General features: G+C 40.7%; 1 protein-coding gene across 1 annotated transcript; it reads left to right on the forward strand.

Annotated features, from left to right (window-relative positions):
• Positions 1–4,962: 4,962 nt before the first annotated feature.
• Positions 4,963–23,165, forward strand: STK38L (serine/threonine kinase 38 like). Its single transcript, XM_075715278.1, has 13 exons — positions 4,963–5,096; positions 6,957–7,008; positions 8,311–8,433; positions 8,971–9,054; positions 11,762–11,885; positions 12,375–12,529; positions 13,397–13,499; positions 14,288–14,349; positions 16,109–16,226; positions 16,649–16,772; positions 19,573–19,668; positions 21,339–21,430; positions 22,987–23,165. The coding sequence occupies exons 1-13, from the start codon at positions 4,963–4,965 to the stop codon at positions 23,112–23,114; spliced, it is 1,395 nt and encodes a 464-aa protein (XP_075571393.1). The 3' UTR covers positions 23,115–23,165.
• Positions 23,166–26,519: the final 3,354 nt, after the last annotated feature.

Raw genomic sequence — 26,519 nt, forward strand, 5'->3', positions numbered from 1 at the left:
CGTATTTATATTCTCACTGAAGTGAGAAATCATTAAAAAAGTAAATGTGAAGTGTTGGAAGAATATGCTAGAAGGATCTGAAATGATGAACATATCTGCTTTGGGCGGGGTGTTGGTTTTTGGTGTGTTTTGTTGCTTGTGTTTTGTGGTATTGGAGGTTTTTTGTTTGTTTTTTATTTTTTCTTTTTCTTATTGAAGTATTTGAATTTTCACCACCACTACAGTTCAAAAGTTTGATGTGAAGTGTTATGATTATGCTCTCTACTCCACATCCCTGTCCTGCTGCTCCATTTTACAGGCTGGAAAGTATGCCATGGGGTAATAAAGTGAATTTCTTGAGATCTTGTAGCACATCTGTGTTGAGATCCTGTTTCATCCCTCGTTACCCATTTCTCTTTAAAGTCTAGAGCTACCTGGGTATGTAGAAGTAGGCTCTAAAATTACCGAGGGTGTCAAACCTCCATCCTTTCCTCCTGCCAAGCAACAGCTCTGTGCTCGCTCTACTTCTTTGCACATCCTGGACTTCCCAAGATGGAGCTGCGGAGGCTGGAGACAGTATGTGAGAGGCTTTGATTTTGTGTTCTCATCCCTTCCTGATTAGAAAATGATCCCACAAAGTGCCAAGTGTTTCTTTCAGGGGAGAACAGTCCTCCATGTGCCTTAATTTCTCTCATATCTCCTCTTCTAAGTTGTCGTAGCAGGTGGGATTGGATGCCTCAGTGATTTTACTCTCATTAACCAGAGCCTGAATCCAATAGCCTAATATGAAAACATTAATGATGGACTGTGGGAGCTGCCAAGAAGCACCCTGGAGAGGATGTGAGTTTTGAGTTACCAGTTGTGTAGCAGAAGCTGGATGTGGGGTTTTCAAAGTGGAAACACTTTCAGGAAAATCAGTCAAGGGTTTGACTTGGAGCTGTTGTGATAGATGGGAGCACAGACTGAAGTTGTAGTAAACACTGCTTGGCCTTTCTCTGCTTCCCAGTCAGGAAAGATCTGGGAATAAAAAGATCAAACGTATGCTTGGACAGAGCAGCCTTTTTCTACCAGAAAGAAGATGGTTGGGCAGGACAGACGTGCTCAAAGGAGGCTTTTTGAAAACTCCAGCTTGTTAGCATTGGGCCTGCTGTCCCCTTTCTGCTGCTGTACCCTGCTCTCCCTTGTCCTTCAGGAACACACTTCATCTCTTCCCTGCTATGCTGCTGTCCCACCTGCCTCTTGGGGCAAGATGTCCCCTAGTCACCCCACACCTGTAGCTCCTCATCCCTCCCTCTCCTGTGCCCACACCATAGGTGCTTGCTGCTGAGCAGAGCAGGCATCAGGAGAAAGGCTCGTGCTGTGAGTTCAGCCGTCCGTCAGGGAGGCACAGGCTGGATTTCTGGGCCAAGCAGCACATATGGCGTCTCTGCTTCTGGCAGCTCCAAGAGGTTGTCCTGCAGGCTGCACGCTGCTCAGTGTCTCCTGTTGATTAGGTTGGTTTGATGTCTCTCTCATTCACAGCCGGTGGTGTATCATTTTTTCCAAAGTAATGGGCCCTTCGGAAAGAAAGGTCTTCTGTCCTCGTTGGCCAGAGGAGTTTTGGCCAAATACATCTGGCTGGTTAATATGACCTTCATGGTCCAGGGAGCCTAATGCATGGCTGGTGATGCAGCAGGAGTAGAATGGTTCCATTATGCAAATGGCATGAATTTGGGTGAATTAGTAGTTTTTTGAGGGCATTTCCAAGAACTATGGGTGGCACCTTTTCAAAATGTTCCCGTTAATGTGCTGAGGTCAGTAGAAGGAGCATGCTGTCAATAAAAGGCCCCACTTAGAAGCTTCTTCCTTCCCGCCCCCATCCCCTCCAGCATCGTTTGTTTGTAAAGGTCATACTTAAAGATTTTACTTGGTTACTCCCAACTGAATATTTTGTCTGGGATGTGGATTTGTGCTTTGTTTGGGGGTTTGTTAGTGGAAGCAGAGAGGTGGGAGGAAGAAGGACGAAGAAGTTCTCTCTGCTGTGAGTTGACGTAGGATTTTGTGGGGTGCATTGTGTCTCCTGCCAGGTCTGTGCTCTTTTCCAGTTACTTTGGGGAATCTGGATGGCTCAGGGCGCTTCTTGGTTTTACAGAGTTGATTCCCGCTCCCTCCCTGCTTAGTGACAGAGCTACCTGGGGCCACCAATTGGAAACTGGGCAAATGTAAAGTAAATTCTGTCTCAAGGTAATGCTACGCTGTGGTACAGCGTGGTCCGGAGGCAGGGCTGCTGGGGTGTGCACAGGGTACGTGGGATGCTGGAAGCAAACGCTTCTGGTAATGTATCCTTCCTGCTTTGGTGGGCTCACTCCATGGTTTGATGGTGAAGTCAACACAAGTTTCTTCTCTGTTAAATAGCTTTCTCTGAGCTTGATAGCTTATGGGTTGGGTTCTTGTCTGTATTTTCCTACTGTAGAACCATAGTGAGGGTCAGCCCTGCTATTTATAGTGTGGTGTGCTAGTGCCAGAATTGTTATCTCCTTTTTACAGGCTTAATAAAATCAAGTGACTTAGATTTGCTATTTGGTAACGTCTGCATTCATGAGTATAGGAACATGGGGAAAACAAATTAACAGGAAACAAAATTGCAGTGTTATTTTATCCTACCAGGAATACAAGACGTGCAAAGGATAAATATCCTGTTGCTTGCCGGTGCTAGAGTGCACTCGTTATACCTTAAGTAAAGGTTAATCCATTTGAAGCCTGGGTTAATGCTATGCTATCCTGACACTCCAAACTGATCAGAAGGTGGGTTTTTACTCTATTAGGTCATTTCTTGAAATAACTTAATCATGGATGCCAGCATGTGGTCAGCAGTTGCTCTGTTTGATTTGGGTGTGTCAACATGCTGTAGGTTTTGCTCTCAGATACCTGTTTTATGTTCATCTTTTCCCACCTATCAAGGGAGAAAGAGAGTGTAATATTGTATAACAGACTCAATATGGAGAGCAGACCGGAGTTCTCCAACTTTTCAAGAAGTGTCCAGTATGGCGTACATGTTTGTGTAAAGACTAAACTCCTTAACGTTTAGTAAAGATTATTAACAGTTGACAGCTCTCATCTTTCTTTAGTAGAACATTGAAGGGGATAAAAGATTGATTAAAAAATAGAAATATTGACATCATCGTGAAGCAGCTGTAGTGCTATTAAAACCTCATTGTATATGTATAGAATGATACATGTTTATTCTCAGAACTCTGGTGTCTTGTGCATTCCAAAATACACAGCTATAATAAAGGCAGTTTATAGCATTATGTAGATATTATTTGTGACACAGCAGCTGCGTTTCTGGCAACAAATATCTTATTGTTGCACCAAATCCAATTAAAAATTCACAAGATGAAATGCCGACTTCACAGAGGGCAGCAGGCAAATCCAAAACAAAAAACCCAGAGCAGAATTAAGCAGTCTTCCTGTCTGCTGTGGACGTGCAAGTTTTCTTCTGTATGAAACTTTTAATCGGTTCACCTTAAAAGGTATTAGGATCTGCTTGAAGATCGTAAACCTAATTTGGGACTTGTCTTCCTCAAAATCCCCTGGTGAAATAGAAGGATTACATAAATAATCAAAAGGAAGTGTATGTACTTCTGTGTAATTTTCCAAAACCAACCCCAAAACAACATGAACAAATGAGCGTGGGGCTGAGATGCTGCTATTTGTGGCTTCCCTCCATGAGGCTCCTCCTAAAGTGCCTCAACCTACTTCCAGGTAGGGCATGAGTCCTAGGACAAACTGTGCTTTTTTTTTGTGCTTTTTTTTTTTTTTTTTTTTTTCCTTTCTTCCCCTCTGTGTGTGCTTTTAAATCTCCCCTGGCTTCCCTAGGCCAGCTACAAGGGACTCAGGACTGCCCTAAGTTGTCTTTTCCCAGTGTTAAAAGCGTTGTTCTAGCACATCCAAGTTCTTTGGGTTCAAGATGAAAGCTATTGAAGAGAGCAGCCTTTCTTCTTTCCTCTTTCTTCCCAGTTTTTAAGTGCTCAGTGACCACGTGCCCTGACCTATAAGTACTTTATCTTCATGGGTAACACTTTTACAGCTGCATAAGAAGATCTGCCCCTGAATTTGAGAAAGCAAACACAGGGAGCTCTGTAATGAACAGCTGCTCCAGAAAATACTCATTTCATCGATGGCATGGCACAAAGGTCAGAAAGGAAACAAACCCAAAGACTTGTTGCCTCATGCCCTTGGTTGGGAAAGGTTTTCTATTCTTGATGGTTGGTTGTTGCTTTAAAAAATCAGCCAAACAAAAAACCAGCAACAGAACAGAAGTTTTCTCTTTAAAATACGGCAATTCAATTATTTCATTTTCATGTGATGATTTCTAGACATGCCCCCCAACTGTCCACATGTAATTTTGTTGAATTTACAATTCAAAGATATTTAATGGCTGTCTTCTGTCCTTGAAACAGGTTCTCCTCTGGATAGGATTAGGGGTTTTGTCCATTTACTTTTTCACTTTATCCTGTCCTTTTGGTAGCACCTAGCTTTTCTGGAGTCTGAAATTGTCACAAGTTGTGATGTGTCCAGCTGTGGGAGCTGTCTGGTCCTCCTCTTGCCTTCCCTCTTTTCCTTTCCAGGCTCTGCCTCCTCTTCCCTCCCCCAGGCTGGGCTCAAGTCAGCCAGAGGTACATTTTCCTCATTTGTGGACAAGCGCTGCTGGGTGAGCTGCCCGTAGCCTGCATAATTCTTCACTATGATTCACCCTTTGTTTTGCCAACATGTTGTTATTTTTTTAGAGAGTGGGTAGTAAGTCCTCCTGCTATCTTGGGATAATTTTATAAGACAGTTTTTTAATGGAGTTTCTTATATCTAAAGATCAATGCCTTCCTTGTGAATTCTATAGTGTCTAAGAATTTGGAGATGGAGAGTGGGAAAGAGGAAAATTTTTTTATTTTTTTTTTTTTTCAAGTGAGTAATGATTTGACATGCTCTGTTTCAGTACATGTTACCATGGCGATGACTGCAGGGACTACAACATCCTTTCCCATGAGTAACCACACCCGGGAGAGAGTGACAGTGGCCAAACTTACGCTGGAGAACTTCTACAGCAACCTAATTATACAGCACGAAGAGAGAGAAACCAGGTACTGGCTCTGCTTCCTCTCACTCCTCTTCAGCTTTTCTTAGTTGGCTTTTGGTGGTGTTTGTTCAAGGGCTCTTTGATCCCCATGCATGGAGCAGTTCTCAGAAGTTTTTCTGTACTTGGTAGCAAGGAGCTAATCCTGGAAAGGCACAGGCTACTTTTCAGCTGCTGGCTGTGCTGGTAGACCTGTGAATATCCCCTGCTACTGCACCAAGCAGTCACTGAGTGACTGAGGACCTCCACTGTTGACGTTCTCATACAATTTACCTCCTCATCAGATTATTACTACTTTGCAGAAACCGGTCTCTGCACGGTCTTATTTTGCAGCATGTGCGAGGTTTCTACTTCTGCCTGTGGGGTTCATGACCTCCAATTCCTCTGCGCATGCCACAGGGAATAAACTCTACAGAGGCAGATGCCGCAGAGCTGCTGATGGGTGGTAACTTGGTTTTGTGTAAGGCAGTGGCTCATGGTGTGTATTCATGCTCTGCAGCGTGGAGTTCATGCCAAGACTCATAAACCTTGCAGAAGGGATTGTATAGGAGGTGGGGAACAGGGCTGACAGGAGAGGTGTTTGACAGGGTGCTGGGGTAAAGAAAGGAGGCAGAGAGCTGGGGGTGGCCTGGGGTGGAAATAAAGGGCAGTAAAGAGCATAGGGTTGGTGATGGAGAGTTTGAGAGGCTCTTGGGTGGGCAGGAAGAATTTTGGGGATAGTATAATACTCACCTCTGAATTCTTCTTGGGTGGTGTTGACTGGTACTCCTTGCGTGGGAGTATGTGTTGGTCACCTTCAATTTAAGTTCTCTCATCCGTGCCCAATTCTGCTTCCAGTGTGGTGAAGTGCTACTTGAATTAAATGTCAAACACCAAGCATTTGATTGTAATGAATGTTGTGTTTCAAATTGTCACCAGCATGTGAAATTATCATTCCCCTGGCAATATGTTTTTTAATTGAGGGGCTTTCAGCTGAGCAGCAGGGTTTCTCTCTTCATCACATTTAGTCATTATCCCATGTAATTGAGTTGCTCCTAGTCAGGAGAAGAGACTGTCTACTGAGGGCCTTTAATTTAGGGAATCCTGCTGTACTTCCCAAAGTGCAGAAAGACACCAGCAGCCTGGCACCCAGCCTTCGAACTCTTGGCCCCTGCTAGTGGGTAACCAGCTTTCTGAAAGCTGCACCCTGACAGTTGTAAAGAAGCATCCTGCGGGTGGAAAAAGAAGGGTCTAGCAGACAGGTTGCCACGTGCTGACCCCCTGCCATCTGTGGGGCACTCCCAGGCTTCACTCCCCACTCAGACCCCTCAGCCCGGCATGGCACCAGCTGGAGGAGCCCCGGGACTGGTGAGCCCTGGCCTGGGCAGGACACTGGGAGGAGATGATGGTGAATCCAGGGGGGTAGAGTTAGTTGGCACAAGGGTAAGGGGAGCAGGACCAGGTGCGTGACCAGGGAGGGGTCAGCAAGGTTGAGATTGGGTGTGAAATAGCTGAGGTGTTGGAGGTAGAGCTCAGATAGAAAAGGTGAAAAAAACCCCATGTTTTTTCTGATTTGTAATCCAAACTGATGAAAACAGCCTTACTTCAACAAGATTATATGAAGAAATGTAAGTCGTCATAGTGATTACATGTTTGGACCTTTAATGCCTAATTCTGCAAATACATAAGTATGTGCTTAGATTTGCTTACACATTTTCAACAGCTTTGGTCACAAATGAGTAAATGGATGGAGTGGGCAGTAAGTCTTCAAATCTCCATTTGAGGCAAATTCTGGAATATGTGAAGTAAAGGCATTGTCTTGCTGTAGTGTTATGTTTGTTTTTAATAAATAATAAAAAAAGCAATCTCCTGTTTCTCTCCTTCACAGGCAGAAGAAGCTAGAAGTGGCTATGGAAGAGGAAGGCCTTGCAGATGAGGAGGTAAATACTACTTAAGTAACCTTGGAAGAGACTGCTTTGCTTTTGTCATGCTACTTGAAATTGGCATTTGAAGAGCTTACAGAAACATTCGATGGCATGACATTAAGTTTTATTTTGTAAATTAATGTTGCCCCTGTAAATAACTTGTTTTATTAGGGAAGCTGTGAATATGCTTGAATGATACTTGCAATAGCTAAGGTTTTTCCTGCCACCCTTAGTCATGAGACATGTGGCTGCAGACAAATATATAGCATGCTTTTCAGACATTAAAATTGTTTGCTGTTATGTTGACAAGAAAAAAAGGTGAGATGTGCTTGGAAGAAGTGGAGAGAAGGCAAAATGCTGAACCATTTTTTCTTCATTTAAGCAATAAACTGGGCATACCCTCGCTCCATTTGGATACAGAAGAGGAGGGATCTCTGTCCAGCTGGCATCTCTCAGAACTTTGGTCAATAGGTTGCTTTTCTGAGGTTCATCACCGCATGGCTGCCTGTACTGCCTTCAGGATAGGCAGGGAAACAAGTAGGAGCAGTGCCCCAGTCATTTCTGAGTTTGCGTGGCTGCTGTAGCTTCTGGGAAGAGCGAGCATGGGTGCGCGTTGCCATCTTGTGGTTTTAAATGACTCTGTCATCCTGCTACAAAATCTGGCAGGGGCCTGATGGATGGGTCTCGCTAGCAGTCTCTGAGGTCTCGGCATCTTTGGGAGTGTAGGTCAGCATTTGTCTTCTCTCAGGGTGAATTCCATTGACATTTTTATAGAACAAAATATATGACAAGATTTGGACAGATTTCGCTTTCAAATGCGAGTGTTTGCCTGCCCTGAACCAAATGGATTTTGCTATAGATAGCATAAGCTGGATCGCTGCTGCCTGTTAGGCTCCTTGTTGCCTGTCATCACTCTTCTCAGTGGGGTGCAAGTTTCAGCTTTTATTGATCCTTCAGACTGCCCAATAACATGAGTCCTTGCCTCAGCTAATGACTTTGGACTTTGGACTGATGTACTTTGGACTAGTATGATTTTTTTTTTCCCCATTGATTTTTATTACTGTTTCTTTATATCTAAGTAATAAAAAAAAATGAAATACACACACACACACCCCAAAAAAATGAATCTGGGCCTGAGGCCTCTATGTAAAAGACTGTGCTTGTGGATCATACTTTGAGAAATTCAGAAAGACTTCTCCTTTTACATTTTCTCTGTAATCCTAATGGGAGGGAGAATGCTTCACAGGAAGGGAGATTGTATATCTGGACTTTCTACTGTCAAATGACTTACAAGTGTCTGTGTATGTGTCTCCTTAGAAAAAACTGCGCAGGTCACAACACGCTCGCAAAGAAACAGAGTTTCTGCGACTGAAGAGGACTAGACTTGGCTTGGATGACTTTGAATCTCTGAAAGTTATAGGAAGAGGAGCATTTGGGGAGGTTTGTGGCATTCTTGCTTGAACAGGGTATTAAAATTGGATTGAACATTAAAATGAAACATTTTAATTACAAAATAAAAAGTTCCACTTGGCAAGTTTTATTGCAGAAGAATAGCTATTTGAGTAAATGTACAAGTGTGATAAGTCCAGTAATGAATTGCGTGCATTGATTTCTCAAGGCCCCTGGAAAGGCCCTTAGTTTCCCACAGCTTCCTATTAGCCCAAACTAATGTTGCCCATGTGGCCCCCTGAAATGATGTATTTGCTGCCTGAGTTTTAGCGTACACAATCTCACAGCTACCTGGAATTTAGTGTGCCTGCTAACTTTTCCTAAAACAATAACTACTTCAAACTATCTGTTCGTCACTAGTGTTAATGTTGTACATGGTGTAGAAATATTTCTTTTTTCCATGTGTTTTTAAATGTTTAACAAAAGAACTTTTCCATGCTCAGCAATTTTGAGCCTTCCAGTAGAATCCACACTGGGGTCTAGTTTCTGAGGTAGAGAAGATTGATTTGATTATATTTCTCATTATAGGTACGCCTTGTTCAGAAGAAGGATACAGGTCATATTTATGCAATGAAGATACTAAGAAAAGCAGATATGCTGGAGAAAGAGCAGGTTTGTGTTGTACAAGTCCCCTAGATTTCAAACTTATGCTGTCTAGAAAATTGCTGAAGTTCTTTGTGGCAGGTACTATTTGGTCATATTTTCAACTTCAAAAGCACCAATAATGGTACAGCAGTCCAAAGCATCTATGGAGTTGCTACCACGGTACAAAAGAATACGCAGAAGTTAGGAAATAAGGTCTTGTAACAGCATTTTTAAAAATGTTTTATTTACAACCAATTTGGAATAGTGACAAAGATTTTTATTTTTGTTTCTCCCTTCCTTTATCAACACAGATCTTACAGTACTTAATCTGTAAAACTGATTTCAAGGAAAATGCTTATTGAAAAGTAATACTGTGCCAAAGTAAAAACTGGGAGTACTTGGTGTTTTCTTTTGATGGTTAGATACGAACAGATGGCACATTGTTCATTGGCTTTGTTTTCCTTTGTTTTGCTTTTTAGTTGCTTGGCGTCTTGTTTTGCTTTGCTTTGCTTTGCTTTGGTTTTGTTAGTTTGGTTTGGTTTTTGCTTTTACTTTTTAGTTAACAGTTCACTGCAAATTCCTGGTAGGACACAGCAAGTACTTTAGCACCGCAAAGCAAAGCAATCAAGTGTGGATGTCTCAAGCGAAAGGGCAGATAGAAGAGGACTTTCCTTACCCATCCAAACCTTACCCATCATTTGCTCTTGTATTACATTTCCCTGCGGTGGTACTTGTACTTCATTTTTTATCCTGGCACAGACTTTTTGTTACCTCAAGCCCGTGCCCTGAATATAGGGAACCAGAGGAGCAGCATGTCAGACACAGCAGCCAGGATGTGTGTGGTCCTCTGGTTGAAGTCCTGCCCCCATTTCATAACCTGATGTGGCAAGGAGGCTGATCTCATGCTTTCCATTTAGTTAGGGACTGTAATCTTCCCTGGAGGGTGTTTATCTGCTGTAATTCTCATTGCCTGGTTTGTTCAATGGCAGGCAACACAGGATGCAAATACAAGAAAACCAAGATAAGATGATTTCCCCCCCCCCCGCAGCCTGATAGCACTGGGAGGTATCTTGGCTGGTTTTTAAGCAAGGTTTTAATATCATATTTTATAGCTACATTGAGGGGTGGAGGGTGGAAAGAAACATTTTCTAACGAGAATAGATAAAGCTAGATAAATCAAAGTTGGAGTGCCTACTACAGAGAGAGAATCCATTGCCCTGTGGAAAGAACACATAGACATAAAGATGCTTCTGGCCAGTAGAATTGGAGAAAAGACACAGAAGACTGTTTGCTGCTTATTGGAAATAGACCTCAAAGCTGGAATAGTGGTACATATTTTCTTTCCAGAAGTTGCTTTCTGGTGTATAAATAATGAAAATCTTACAGCTGTCAAGAAATATTTTTCCATGCATATGTCTTTCATTTTCCTTCAGGATGAATGTACATTCTAGTGAAACACACACCTCTCCTCCAAACTCCTGTACTCTTAGTTTCCAGTGAATTGATGGAGTAGCAGCTCTCCGTGCTTTTTTTTGTTTTTTCCCCCCAAAGCCTCAGCTGCGACTGGAATACACTGAGCAAGGTCAGACGTTCCGAAACTCACTTGCCCAGGACCAACATCAGCAGCAGTGGTGGTCGTATCAGTTCCGGGCCAGCTTTGTGCACATCACTTGGAGCAGTGGCTCCATCTTCTCTTCCCCTTTCCTGCCCTCCTTGAATAGCCCAAGACCCTAATCATTTTTGCACTGCTTTAATACTGGCCCCTGAGCTTATTGCTACCTGCCATCACCTGTAAGGGCTGAAACTCATCCCAGCCCTGTTCCCACTTGGCCAAGGCACTTGCCGTGCAGTTCAAGTACGGTTCGCCATGCACACACGTAGGAGCAGTCTCCGTGTACCCCCGGGAAGGGGGTACACACCATCAGCAGCGTGTACAGTGTGGGTTTGGGAACTAGACAGTAGTTCACTGTAACGTAAATCAGGCTTTTCTCTTTTTTCACAGCGATGAAGGAATTGGGTTTTGCAGGAACTAATTCATTTAGGCACTCTGTCACTCTTGCTAGAGAAGATTCCCCAGGCTTATCTTGCCAATTTTAAACTACAAGATGTCTGTGTAGAAGTAACTATTAGTTTTTTGTTTCTTTGTGTGTGTGTATATATATATATATGAGAAATCTGGTAACTTCTGACAGTAATCATAATGCATCTACCATTTTACCTCTTGGTTCTTGCATCCTTTAAGACCAGCTCTGGCCTTTTCCAATAATTTTGTCAGTATTTGCACCTTGAATTGCACATTAAAGTTTTGTCTGAGCTTGCAGTACCATAAAAAGCCTGTGATGGTCAGCTCTAATTTTTTTTTAATGTTCTATTTCATTTTAGGGTATAGTAAAAAAAGGGAATCGCACTTTTCCACCAGCTTTTTCTGTTCTTTCCAACAAACAGAAACAGCTTAACAAGCTATGCTTTGTGTTTCTAGGGACTGTTTCTGCAAAGTTGTGTGAACGGTTATTTTCAACATTGAGTTGACTTCTGTGGGTTTCTCCTGGGTATTTTGTGAGGACTTTGTAGGACCTAGTAAAAAACTATGAAACATGAGTATGAAAAGAGTATGAAAAATAGTTTCTTCATTAAAGATCATGAAAATATATTGTAGGACTAGGACTATAATATGGCGTTCCTTGCTGAAATATTTAAATTGTCCTTTAATAGCAGCATTTTTTAAACATTTTAGGTTGCCCATATCCGAGCAGAAAGAGATATTTTGGTTGAAGCGGATGGAGCCTGGGTAGTAAAAATGTTTTACAGCTTTCAGGATAAAAGAAATCTTTACCTGATCATGGAGTTCTTACCTGGAGGTAAGCTGTATGTTGAGGTGTTAGGTGATAGACGTACTTCTTCCTTAGCTTTTGTTGTCAGTTTCATAAAATGTTAAACAAGCATGCTGTGTAATTTGTTATCATAAAAAACTTGAATGTTGTTAGATGAAGTCCTAGTAATGTAACCACTCCTGATTTTTAGGGGAAGGAGAAAGGTTATGGAGGGGTGTTCTGTTTTTTACTGCTGAAGCTAGTAAATACATGCAATACACGTATTATGCATTAAAATTCACTGTATCTTCCTGGGCTATCCAATTAGAATTCCTATTTAGGATTTTTAACAGTTTTACATCCAGCTTACTAAAAAAGTATGTTGGGTTTGTAGGTCCTTGCAGTAATAGTTTTATAATTAGTAGCTATAAGGCCAGTTACAAGGTTAAATTTGGATTCTACAGGGGTTTCACCTAGAATTAGTCTTGTGATTAAAGTGCCCTGATTTCTAAGCTGCATTTTCTGCTCTTTGATTAGGTGACATGATGACTTTACTAATGAAGAAAGACACCTTATCAGAAGAGGAGACACAGTTCTACATTTCTGAAACTGTGCTGGCCATAGATGCTATTCACCAGCTGGGATTCATCCACAGAGATATTAAACCAGACAACCTTCTGCTGGATGCTAAGGCATGTAATGTGCATGTAAACTGCCTATGCTTTAAACATCTCAGTCTACAGATAATGCCGTTTATAGTGGTGCTAATTGGTGGGAACCAGTAGTGCCACACTGGTGACTTCAAATTAGCTGGAGTAAAGGCAGAAAGTGGTCATTATCTTTTCCTTGTAGAACACTAGTATACTTAAACAAAGCAAAACTGCCCTTGTTTTTTGTTGGAAAGCCTTTTAACCCTTTTAAGGAAAGTGAGAAGATCCACCTAGGGTGTCCAGATGGTCATATTCATACACATTAAAAACTGATACACTTAGTTACTTGAAGGCAAATGAAAGCATGAAACATTCAGACAATGCTAAATAATCAGTTCGATTCCTGCAGTTATGTCATTTGTTTTATTACCCGCTCACCAGTGGAAACACTCTGTCTGTTAGACTATAGCGAGCCACAAAATGGACCCAGTAAGCATCATACGCAAATCTGTAGACCATCTAGCACTGATGTCTGGAAACCTGATTTAAAAACAGGTTACCATCAAAACAAAACAAAGGAATTTTGTCCTGGAGGCTCTTTGTCTCAGTGGTATCCACTCCAAAACAAAAACCAGGTAAACTGTCTGCCCGCAGCTGTTGCAGAATTGTAGATGTAACCATTCCCAGGGGGCAATAACTCTTTTGAGAGAAAATACACTCTCGTGGTGCATCAAGATTCAGTCATTATTTGCCTACTTGTCCTCGATTAGGTAGTCCTGTGCAAGTCCATGATGGCCTGAGAAGGCAAGTGCAGTTATTAAAACTTTCTTTTTTGAGCACTATCTTTCTAAATTATGTTTTAATCTTCTCTGTGTGGTGGTTTTTTTGGTTTTTTTTTTCTTTTTTTAGGGTCATGTAAAACTGTCTGATTTTGGGCTATGCACAGGTTTAAAGAAAGCTCACAGAACAGAGTTCTACAGGAACCTTACACATAACCCACCAAGTGACTTCTGTAAGTATAAGATGTCCTATTTAAACATTTAAATAGTTTTGAGCTGCAGCTATGCCACATCCTAATTTATTTCTGCTGGGTTAAGCAAGATTGGTCAGGCTAGTTGCATTTAGTCGGAAAACTGGAAATGCATGTTTCCCAGGACATGGAAGCATTTCACAGGAAAGAAATTATGATTTCTGCAGTGTTAATGTATTTTTGCATGTTTGTACACAGATACAAATACACATAATGCAATGTATCTCTATTTTAATGTATTTTTCATCACAATGTTAGTGAAGTTACAGAAACACTCTTTCAGGAGGGACATAGGTTTCACGTGCTGACACTGAAATCAGTGATAATCTCATGAAGCTTTTCATAAGAGTAAAGTTTTTCATCAACATGCCTTGGTGACATATCCACATTAGTGTTTTATTCTACAAACGTAAAATTCCTCTGCAGTTCTTGGATTCTTCACTTGTTGCTTGATAAAAAAAACCCACCATCGCCCATATCTGAATGTATGTTTCCAGCTGCAACAATAAGTGCTGCTGATCTTGGATCAATCTGTAAAACTTTTAGCAAGTTCTAATTTAGAATTGCTGATCATGTGTCCTACTTACATGAGTTTCAGCTGCAAATTGGACAGTAGTTACTCATTTTCCCATCTCCAGTTATAATCAAGTATTTGTTTTTTGACTAAAGCGTTCTAATGATACAAAATAGTTATTCTTTGAAAACAGTGTTATCAGTCCTTTTAGTTCTCACAAATGCATTTATTATCTAATAACTATTTGGTAAATCAGCATTTCAGAATATGAACTCAAAGAGAAAAGCAGAAACATGGAAGAAGAACAGGCGACAGCTGGTAAGTTAATAAAATTATACATACATTTGTTTTTCTTTTAAACTATTTACAGAAAACGTTCAATAAAATCTCAGCCTTAATGCTATTGGCTTTTAAAAACTGAAAGGCCCTCATCCCTTACAGATGTCGCTCTCTTCAAGCTCCCAAAATTGCAAGTAACTCCGAAGAAAGGTGGTCTAGTGAATCCGATTGTGGAATAGCTCAGAGATCAGGGTTGCTTTGTCTGTCTGTTCTCAGAGCTGTGACTAGCAAGACCTTGCTCTTCTCTGTGCCTTTGTTTGCTTTATGAGCATCTGGACTAACTAACCTCAGGTGTCAGCAACCACTTAGCAAAGCTGTATCTTGAGTTTGTCTCCTAGACTGACCTGGTATTGACACTGTGTGTGAACTCCTGGGTTTAATTCCTGCAGTTTAGTGTCACAAGAAGATGCGTAGTTGCATGGTTCTTTTTCAGAGAATGGTGGGGAAAACTTATTGTCCTTCTGCTGAACAGGAATATGATGGAAAGGCAGTGGAGAGTATTGGCACTGGAGTGCTGCAGCCTGGGTTTGTAATGAAAAGTGGTCAAGTAATAAAGGGAGCTCTGACATTAACTGAATCAAAGGAAAGTATCTGTCAGCCAAGGGATTTCAGAATTTCTGCCCTGCTTGTGATTTTCACCAAATAGCAGTTGCAAAAAACTCTGTTTTCAAATTCTGGAACTCTTTATTTTGAACACTGTTTAAAAAGCAATATGCTGCAGTATTCCCAAAAGGCTTTTGGGTTGTTTTTTCTTTCCTCATGAGACGTAATGAGATTACATTGCAATCGTGCTGCCTCATAGGGGCTGTATTTCTTGCCCTTACTCCTGCTTGGAGTTAGATCCCTGAGAAGACTGACATGACAGAACTGTGTGGTGAAGCTAGATGTGTCATGAGACAGTCCAACAGCGAGAATAAAAGGCCAAAAAGACAAATTGCATCAACGCTGTTTGAAAAGGAGCCATATTCTTGGTTCTCCATTGGTTCAAAACGAAATGTTTTGTCTGTTCAATAGAGTGAAGTATTTTGTTTCTGGTCAGACAAATGAAAGTAAAAGATTTTTCTGGCAAAACTGGTTTTGGTGGACTTTTTTGGTTTTGTGTTTTTTTGGTGGTTGTTAGGTTTTTTTTCTTCCTCCCCTGCTCTGTGCAGAATTTTCTATCAGTAAAGAGAAATTGCCAAATAGCTCAAGTTTTAGTCATTAGCCAGAATCATCTAGGCTGCACACTTAAAAGGTTAAAAGGATGGAGCCTGGGTCCAGTAAGAGCTCAAATTAATTTTGTGATAAAGACAAGGTAATACATGGAACAGCTAGTGTACCATGAGTGTCACACATGGGAATCTACCACTGGTTATCCCTTTTAAAAAAAACAAACAAACAAACAAACAAAAAAACCCCCAAAACCAAAACCCCAAACCTACAACAACAGAACTTCTTGGGTATTTTAGTAATGCAGCTACCTGAAAATTTAGCTAATACGGCCTTCTGATATTGCAGTGGGAATATTCTATGATTTCATCACATTTAAGAGGATGATTTCCATTTACTTTCAGGGTTCTCTGTGCTTATTCATGTAAAAAAATAATGTCCTTGGGATTTTAGGTACTATGAATTCTCAAATTAAGCGTTCTTGTCCATCCAAATAACAAGATCCTATATATGAATCCCCAGGAAAAGGTTTTGCGAAGCGTAAAAATGTAATATTTATCTTTTAAAGAGTTTATTCTTTTTTTTCCAGGCATATTCTACTGTTGGAACCCCAGACTATATTGCACCAGAAGTATTTATGCAGACTGGGTATAACAAGCTGTGTGACTGGTGGTCCTTGGGAGTGATTATGTATGAAATGCTAATAGGTATGTTAAAGACCCCAACTTCAGAATCATTCAAAGGGTTCAAAGGTAACAGGGTCCATTAGTTCACCAAGTCTGATCCCCTGCATAGTGGAGGTACCGGAATTTCATTCAGCTCTACCTGAAGTAAGCCCCAAATTCATCTTCCGGAAAACTTTGAAGTCCTCCCACCTTTCCAAGAAGACAGCAGGAGATGATGCCTCAGTTAGTGGTTTCTGTGAATAACTGTTCACTATTAAATGTTTTTGAGGTTCATTCTCATTACTTGGAAGTAACAAAATAACCTTTAACGTTGCATTACAAAAGAGAAAACTTTTAGCCTAGTACTATTTGTTAGATTGGGGAGCTGTAGTGGCGAAAGCAAAGGCCCAGGTCACTTTCCTCTTCTGGGAAAAGCTTGTTAATTTTTCTATTTGTTTGCGCAGGGTATCCACCTTTCTGCTCAGAAACGCCACAAGAGACTTACAGGAAAGTTATGAACTGGAAAGAAACGTTGGTATTTCCTCCGGAGGTGCCCATTTCAGAGAAAGCAAAGGATTTGATTCTAAGGTCAGTAACAAAAGCCCATTTCTGGCCACTCACCCAGACGTAGTCATTTTCCACTAGGTTAACTTCCTGTTCTGCACGAAGGAAGCTTTAAATTGGAGGGAAAGTTGGTTTCTTTGTGTCACCATCCTTGATGGATTTTCTTAGTCTTTTTCCCTTTGCCATTTGTATGACATGAAGGAATAAGCTGTCATGATCTTGATTTGTACCATGGCATCAGGAGAAACAGAGTAGACTGAAAAAAAAAAAAAGAGAAGAAAAATTTTTCTCTTCTTGGAGGGAACTAGAAAATAGCTAGCAGAAATCTGAACAGAAATCTTTGGATGTTTTGGATTTACTCACTTTTTCCAAAATGACAGTTTTTAATCCATTCAGTTCGCATTGAAGTTTTTGCGAGGGATTTTGGTGTCTAGGTCAGGCAGAAACACTCTCTTGTCCTGGGAGGTTTGGGGGGGCTGTGGGTTTTGGCTTTGACACCCCCCCCTCTTTTTTTTTCTTTTTAAAGAAAATGTTACAAGCTTAGACAATTTTGTTACAGGCAAAAAGGGGAACGTACTTCATAGGCAGAGCCAAGAACTAGAATTTATTATGAGTCCAAGCAGTACTCCAGTAGCATATAACAAACACAACAAATGGTTATTCTTAATCCAGTTACAGTGATACTAACAGTTCAAATTAATTATTACTAATCCTCATTAATAAGTTTGTGTATAACAGTTTTATTACATTTTCAGTATCTATTTCTCTAGTGTTCTGCTTCACCTCCTGCCTGTTGTCAGCGTCCTGAGTTCTTTGCTGGAAAGAGTACAGTGTTGCCACTGAGCGTTTCTTCCCCCTCAGTCTTGGCTGTGTTTGGGGCATTTTTAGGTATTTCAGGGAGTTTATTTGTTAACATGTCTTGCTCATGAATTTACTTATACAATGACTACTTGAATTTATTAGTTTTTCTCCATATATGGAATGATTTAAATTAGTGTAGAACATCTTTGTTTATAGACAATTTACTAAAATGAGGTCAAAACAGCAGGTTAGGTAACAAACACCTGGCCATTTGGTACTTCGTCCATTACAACTTGGACAAGTTAGACAACACATATTTCAACTTAAAGGAAGTTGCAGACCAAGCTAGAGTTTCTTTATTTTTATGGATACAGATAAAACCAAACTGAAAGAAGCTCAAGTTCTGACAAAGCCTGACAAATCCTGAGACCTGGTCTGGCTAACTGTTGTTACAAGGTTTGAGGTGTATTGTTAGTACTTGGCATAAATCAACTGGCTGGGCTGCAGTAGAAATATAAGCAGGGTTGGGTCCCCCCCCCCCCCCCCCAGGTGACACTCAACTACAAGTAAAAGAACATTAGAGTCTATAATTGGAGACAGTTTATAGCCTAACTTGCTACATTACTAAATTACCTGCTGAAAATTTCACTAACTAGCGAGAAGGTGACCTTTTTTGTATTGCAATGTATGGATGTGAAAAGTGCCTTGCGAATCTGGATGATGTGATCTTGTGGAGAGACTATGAGTTCAGGATAACTAAATCAACTACCAGAGGCTTTGCTTATCTAAGTAAACAGGATTTCATTTAACAAAGTCCAGCTGCCTTTTAGAGCAACAGGAGGCCCACATCCCCATGGTACCAAGTACTCCCCATTTCCAGGAGGTCATCAGGTGACTCCATACTTGGCAAGACCAAGCTTTTTGTTTGACATGGGCGTTTTTTCCTGTTATTGTAAACCTCCCTCTTTGTGACGCTGTTGACACCTTTTGCCATCCTCAGAGACTGCAAGGACAGTGTAAAAATATAAAGCAGTTATATCTTCGCTAACACATACAAAAGACAGCTGGGATTTAATGAACTCCTAGGCTAAGCATTGGTATGCTCACCATCTCCTTGATGAGATACTTCGGAGTCTTTTCCAGCCAGCTAGGCATCCGTCTAGGCAGGTGTCAGTCCAGAGGAGAAGGATCAGCCTCTGCTGCTCCCTGGAACAAATCCCTGATGTCACTGAGTTGCTGTCAGAGAACTTCCACCTCCCTATTTTTTTTTCTTTAGGATTTTATACTTGTTGGTGTTTTCCCTCCTGCCTACTTAAGCAGGTAACAGTCCCCATCTCAACAATTCTCTCTCTGACTCCAATTTCACCTTTTTCTTACTTGACTCTACTGACTTTCTCACAGCTGCTTCTCATAAATTGACAGTTTCTTCTGGAGTCTGAGCTGAGGTTATGCAGTTGGGCCATATCAGAAATAGGCCTTGGGTCTTTGTACCACCAGCACCTGGAGCTCTAAGGAGAGGGAAGAGGGGGTGACAGGGAGAATAGGGACGTGGCATGTTTTGAATGTGTCTGGCTCGTAGTTCCAAAATGTGACATCAGAGAGTAGTCCTATTTCACTAAGTGTACCTGTTCCTGTTAGTTTGACTTTGAAACATGGATTTTAAATAGTTGAGAATATGCAGAGGAGTTTTCAGTGGTAGGGACTTAAGCCTCCATTCCAAATTAACCTTGCAGGGCTAGAACTTGCAGCAACTTTTCACAAACCTTCAAGATGGGGATGCAACAGTTTATAAAAGGTGTAAGTTACTGTCATCATAGCTTTTTGTTTTGGGACTCTAACAATATTCTGCTTCTACTACTTCCCTTCTCTCCTAGATGCAATGGGCTGCTTTTAAGTTACCCCAGGAGATGGAACAATTTGAAAGAACTTCCTCAAATCCCTGATATAGGATACCATGGCAGTCTTATTGTTGCTTCTGTCTCCATTTATTGTAACATTCCCTTTATTTTTTCCACTTTTTTAGGTTTTGTATCGACTCGGAAAATAGAATTGGTAGTAATGGAGTAGAGGAAATAAAAAGTCATCCGTTTTTTGAAGGAGTGGACTGGGGACATATCAGGTATATATATATATATACACACACACATGCACATTTTATAGAGACAATAAAAGCTATGAATGCAAGAATTTCATGTACTATGATGTCAAGGATAATTATTTACAATTTATCTTTTATTTTGAAAGGCAGCTACTGGCAGTAGGTGGGTGACAGCGAAGGTTTTCAGGCCTTGCTGACATTCATAGATCTGATCAGTTTAACTGTCTTGAGATGCCTCAGATTGCCCCAGAGTGCCCAGGATGGAAAGAAATTGTGGTAGGGTGGCTGTGTTATTTCTGATGTGTATGTTCTGGTAACAGCAGAGAGCTCCTCTTCCAGTAGTAAGGGGCTCTGCAGCTATTGCTATAATTGACTTTTTTTTGTAATAGGAGCACAAGAAAAGCAAACTCTATTCCACAAATGCAGGGGAAATAGATGAATGAAGAGGAGAGGCAGCAAGTAGGAGGAAAACACAGGGCATGTCTTTACTGCACGCTGCAGATACTACACTTGAGTGAACTGGTATGTCTACAGAGCGCTGGGCAGCGGCACTGACTCACCTCAGAGTCACAGCCTCTGTGGCCAAATTCTGCTGGGCCAAGCCTGGGTAGAGGGCCTGGCCAAGGCAGCCATACCAGTTCCAGCCTGAGCTTGTGCCTGCAGATGCTGAGCTGCATCTGCATGTACCCAAAGGGGTAACACCTTCAGAGCAAGCTTTGGTCCTACGGATGCCATCATTTCAACTGAAAGTTACTGTTCAGCTCTCCTTAAGGTTTGAGGTAGTCTGCTCTTTAAGTAATACTGCAATTTTCTACATGAAAATCCATACTGTAGGCATGTGATTGTCCAGCTCTTGTACTTCTCATTTCCTTTGGTGCAGAAAGCCTCATTTAACTTATCTTTTCAGTGTGGGAGACATTAACAAGCAGCAAGAGCAGTAACGTATCTGTTCATGCCACGTTGGGCAACCTGGCAAAATGGTTTCCCTGTTCCACCCAGAAGTGGATTCAATTGTAATAATTGCAACCATAATAAGTTTACAGGTGTATACTAATGACTTTCCCACAGTGCTGTGTTCCAGTTTGAATGCTTTCATGGGACAGATCACTTAAGCAACTTTGAAAGCCACCTTAAAACTTCTTAAAGGGCTGCCTAATTGTTGAGCTAATAAAGCAGTAACATGTCAGAGCCAACTCATTTTGGATGAGAGATACTGGTGGCTGAGTGTCAGAAATAGGAGCTACAGTCAAAAGGTATTTGGATGAGGTCCAGGCGGATGAGTGCTGGAATTGTAAAGCAACGCATCCGATGGCTCCAAATGCAAGTAAAATCCTGCTCAGCTGGGTAGGCTGGGATTATGAAACGAAGGTAACTACAGTGGTTCTTGGTGACAACCAAGATCATAACGATAGCTATATGGCAGATAAGTGTGGAATGCTGTTTCAGTTAATGGGAAAATTAGGTTTTCCCCACGTTTGCCAAGAAGATACTAGTGCTAGATAGGAAACCAACAAATCTCCCCATGATGTCAGCAAGCAGGCGAGCCAGATACATCTCTGATGGACTTGGTGGAACCTTTATGCTTTAAATTGAAGGGATGTTGTAACTGTAAAAAGCTAAGTTAAACAAAACCGGAATTTAACGTATCTTTTCCTAGTATTCACTATTCTGGCATTTATTTCTATTTGTAGGGAAAGACCAGCTGCAATCCCTATAGAAATCAAAAGTATTGATGATACTTCCAATTTTGATGAATTTCCTGAATCTGATATTTTACAGCCAGGTGAGACTGCCATTGTAAATACCAAATTTCTGTCTATGACATGCCGGAATACTCCACAGATGCTTTTGTTGTTTATATTAATTTTTCTGATACCCTAATCAAGGTAATATACAAACTTGATCTAGAGACTTTCTTTCAAATATAAATTTAAACCTATGATCTCTCATAGCTTCTACTTCCTTAGAACTTTGGAGAGGAAAAAAGAAAAAAGCCCACAGATTTTAACAGTTAAAACTATTAGTAAAAATGGTTTGCATATATAGTGAGCACAGAAAATGGTAGTTTTCTACCATCTAGGCTGTCTAACTGCCTAACTAAAATTCTGGTAAAACATTATGCACTGATTTGCTTTTGATCTTTAATGACTTTTGAGTTTCATGCCAAACACAAAAGTTCACGTATTTGTGGGCAAAAATTTTCAGACAGATGATTATTTAACATAGTGATTTATGAACCTGAGTGGCTCTGCAAATCATTTAATCTTTTTTGATTGTTAATCTCTATTGGCAAGTAGTAGGAAATTTTTATACATGAAAGGCTTGATTCTCTGACATGCCAAACTCTCCCAGCTCCCACTGTTTTCAATTAATTATTAATGGCTTAAAGATAGGCAGGTGTATAACAATGATTAATTGATGACAGATAACCGTGGATGTGCTAACAACCATAAGAATTATCAAAAAGCTGGGGGTTTTTTTTCTGAAATGGCTTTTATTTAATGGCAAGGAAGTTTGTGCTTTTAATGCAAAAGCAGTCAATCTCCAGTGCCTAAGTTAAGCAGTTTAAGTCCATAGTTGTATAATGCCAAGTTACATCTGTATTGGTTTTGGCATTTCAGACCCACTGAAAATGTTACTGTACATCTAGATACCTAAATGCAAACTTTGATATTGGTGTGTTTGGCATCTTGAGTTGAAAATATTTTATAGAACTCCAAAAGCAGCAACCAGAGCACTGAATATAGAAGCCCACTGCAGTGAATGTCCGTGTGCAGCACACCAGCCAGGTGGGCTGTTCATAAAATAAAAGGAGGCTGTACAAGCCTTGCTGAAGCTATAAGCAGGGAGGAAGTCCTAGGAGAGTAATATGTGCGTGATATGTGTAGTTCTCTTGGGAGAACCTGGATATATCTTTTTCTTCTCTTTGTGGTGAGGATAACATGATATGTATACATGTGTTTGTTGTGCATGGAGCATGCTAAATGTTATGGGTTTTGTAATTGTATATCCTGTGGGTGTGTTAGAGGTTCCTGTCATGGGAGCCTGTTATGGTGTGTAGACATACTAAAAAAAAAACCCAAAATGCAAACAAACTAAAAAAAAACAAACCAAACCTTTTTCTGCTTCAGAAGATATGTGCTGAAACTGTAACTCTTGTCAGACCATTGACAAAAGGCAACTGACCTGAATAGAAACAGGATTTCTTCAAGGAATTTCTGCTGACTAGGCAAATAAGAGTGCAGGGCTGTTTATGTCAGTGCTCTGTGAAAAGTCCTCTCAGAAGCAGCGCTGGTTTTAACTGTTTTGTTTTGGGTTTACTTTTTTTCTGAATTCTAGTGCCAAACACAACGGAACCTGACTACAAATCCAAAGACTGGGTTTTCCTCAATTATACCTACAAGAGGTTTGAAGGGCTTACACAGCGTGGCTCGATCCCTTCCTACATGAAAGCCGGGAAGTTGTGAAACAAAACACAAACCCACAAAAGAAATAAAAATACAAACCTCAGGTAGCTGCATCACCAGACCCGCTTGGCATTAGTTATCAATACATTGACTCTGGTGCGCATCAATTTCACAAGGAAATTCTACAGGATTAGGATTTCTAAGACTACTACAGGAATTAGTTGGCAGTGCCAGCTGGCTTTTTTTTTTTTTTTTTTTAATATTTGAATATTTTTGTTAACTTTATTATACAAAGGTACTGGAATAAAAGGAACCTACATCCCTTCAACTGCACTGCCTATGTATGTATAATGGTTAATTATGCCTCTCTGTACTGTGGCTTTGTTTGTACTGTAAAGCATCTAATCCACCCAGGAGCAAAACATATCATTTTATGCAGCATTGTTGTTATACTGCTTACCTGGTGGGTTTTAGATATGCAGTATAAAAAACCATTGCCCACATTTGCAAAATTCTCTGAGCAGTTGCTCAAGGGTCTTCCATTTGTGGTCTGCAGATGCCCCATGAGCGTGGCAACACTGAATTATTTTAAATAGCAATGTCCTGCGGGCCTACTTGTACCCTGCCTACCCTCACTTCTCCACACTGGAGGGCTTTATCAGCCGATCACCCCTTCTTCTCTTTCTTCCATGGTGTGTGGTGGTGAGACAGTCCCTGTGATCTGTTTAGTGGTATTTCTGCTTTAAATGGTAGTTGATGGGTATTACTGTTTAAGACGATGGTGCCTGTTGGCAACTTCAGAAGAAAAAAGGAATCTGCATAAAAATTATGAAGATTTTTAACAGAAAGAAAACTTTCTGAAACCAAGTTCTGAAGAGATGGCAGAGCTTCCAGGCATTCCTGCCTCTCCTGTAAAGCAGATAATCTTTTTGCTACTCATAATTCAAATAGCCTTTTCTGTCTGTGCAAAACGTATTCTCGAAAAGTGATCAAATTGCTGCTTTTTCTTTTTTGTCTCCCTAAGAAGTTCCAGGCAGAAGGTATCCTGCTCTAGCCTTTTCTTTCCAGAATACCCCGTAACAGCCTCTGCCAACCTAGAGTAAATGGAGTGCCCCACTAGACTCAGACTTTCCCGTGGGCTCCTTCTTCTTCTAGTATCTCCATCTAATGTGGACTATGGGGTTACAAGGGATCAGCTGAGTCTGCAGCCCAGTTTTGAGGAACCACAGCCAACCACGACTGAATTGGGCAGAGCGTCTAAATGCTAATGTTCTCCTGAGTCTGCAAGATGGTGACAAACTGACAGCAGAGACGGGTCTCCTTCTCCTAGGTCGAGGAAACTGAAGCAGAAATCCCCCCATACGCAGGGTATGGTTTTGCTTCTCAGCCCAGCAGCAGTTCAGGGCTGAATTGTGCTCCTCGAACAGTTTGTAATTATCTGGTCGCGGGCAAATTTATTTGTATCTCTGCCTGTACAAGCACATTATCTGCAGTACTTTGAATCTATCAAAATACAGTAGAGATCTTTGATGTCATTTTCTGGTTACAAAAGAGATTTACACCAAGGAACAATTCCCCCGTAATTGAACAAGCAGAGTCACTGTTGCTGTCTTTCCTCCTCTGAATGCAAGTGAAAGGCACTCTAAAATCTCTGCAATGCCCATTGGAGTGAAGCACAGGATGTTTTGGCATACAGTAGGAAAGACTCCATTAGACTGGCTTTTGCAGCAAAATGGAAGTGACTATTTATAAAGCCATTACAGAAATATTTATTGCTGCTAGGCACCACGGTATCAGCTGTTCTGAATTATTTGTATGCTTTCAAAACATGCTGTGGTGTTCATCTGCTGCATAAAAGACCATTTACCAGCAAGATTTCTGTGCATCAGTGGCTTACTGGTGCGCATGTAGTCTTCCCCAATCCAACAGCTACTAGGTTCCTCAAGGGCTTCAGTGGTGTCTTTCCTCCAATATTTTGTCTCCTTTCAAGTATCTAATATCTGTTACTTATACTGCATTTCTATGAAAAATGTTAGTCTTCAGCTCATCAAAGAGGAGTAGCCAATGCCTCAGGGCCCATCCAATTTATACAGTGTTACATCAGAACATGGCTAAGCTAAACTTTTCCTTAAATGCTGGACTTACGTGGGAACAGCTTATTGATCTCCTAGTTTTTCTTCCCAGACCTTACATTAATTAACACCCCTTTACTGCCATTGGGGAAAGATCCCTCAGAAATTCTCCAGTTAAATCCACCTTTATGCTTTCAGACTTCATTCTGCCCGTGCCCTAGCAGCTTCTGAGGCTTCTCAGGAAAGGAAATTCCTTTTCTAAGGCCTTCAATCCATTCTACCAAGACAGAGGAACTTGGGCAGAAAAGATCCGAGATGCAAGCTTGGCCTCAAAGGACACTGCTATTCAAAAGAGAATTTTTATTATTTTTGATTTCCAGTCTCATTCATGGGGCAGTATGTGCACCAGAAGTGGAATTCCTGCGAACAACACATTTCAAAAGATCACAGTGACCCTATTTGCGTAATACAAAAAGAAGTCTTTGCTTGAACTTGCTAAGACAAGATAAGTTTCATGGAAATTGCAAATGCTCAGTAATACTAGTGATTTATTTTTTTTTTTTTTTCCTGGGGGATCTGGGGGAGGGGAAATAAATACACACGTAATTTAAAGCTATCTATTAAACAACTATGTCTGTACATACTCACTGGTTTACAAACTTGGGAAAAAGCTCAACCCTTATATTTGTAACACTAAAGGTAATAGTCATTTAAAATTGCAGATGATTAAACATATCAGTGCTCACATAGGAGTTACATCCATAGGGAAACAGCCTGCAGCCTATTTAGCATAAACTCCTGTACTGTGGTAGTTGATTTTTTTTTTTTTTTTAACATAGCATTGTTTTAATCAGTAAGCCAAGTTAAACAAAATATTAACTACTGCTTTTAGGATGATGGATTTTTTTTTAAAGGTGAAACTGTGACACTGTAATGGATTAAAGAGAACAGAAGGTTAATCTACACTGGCTTTCAAAAAAAATGGAAGTGCAACATATCTTTTGTTTTGTTATTTTTGTGTTATTCCTTTGGATGGTTTTGTTTTTCCCTTTGGCAATGTTTGTCACTGTGCCATTTATTTTCTTATTCTTGGAGTACCAAAGATCCTGAAATGGCTTGATGATTGCAACCATGTGAAAATTTATTTTCTGGAAGTATGTTTTGTTAACTTATGTTAAAATGTGGAATTGTGTATGCAAATTGTTATCAGAGGTTTGCTGGGAAGTTAACCTATTCCAGCAGGAAAAACTCAAGTGCGTCAATGGAAGCGGTGAGCCTGAATCCAAATTCCAGATCCGAATACCCTGAAACTGGGGAGGAAGCTTGGATTGGGAAACGCAGCTGAGCTTTTGCACTTCATTCCATCTCTAATCAGCGTGAGTGAGTGGCCTTA

This window comes from Pelecanus crispus, chromosome 1, assembly GCF_030463565.1.
Source record: "Pelecanus crispus isolate bPelCri1 chromosome 1, bPelCri1.pri, whole genome shotgun sequence".
In the NCBI taxonomy this organism is placed as follows: Eukaryota; Metazoa; Chordata; class Aves; order Pelecaniformes; family Pelecanidae; genus Pelecanus; species Pelecanus crispus.

Excerpts from the sequence above, each read along its gene's own strand:
- STK38L (XM_075715278.1), top strand. The coding sequence starts at position 4,963 with ATGGCGATGACTGCAGGGACTACAACATCCTTTCCCATGAGTAACCAC. Across the intron at positions 9,055-11,761 it reads ATATGCTGGAGAAAGAGCAG|GTTGCCCATATCCGAGCAGA; the intron begins GTTTGTGTTGTA and ends TAAACATTTTAG. Across the intron at positions 14,350-16,108 it reads AGAAGAACAGGCGACAGCTG|GCATATTCTACTGTTGGAAC; the intron begins GTAAGTTAATAA and ends TTTTTTTTCCAG.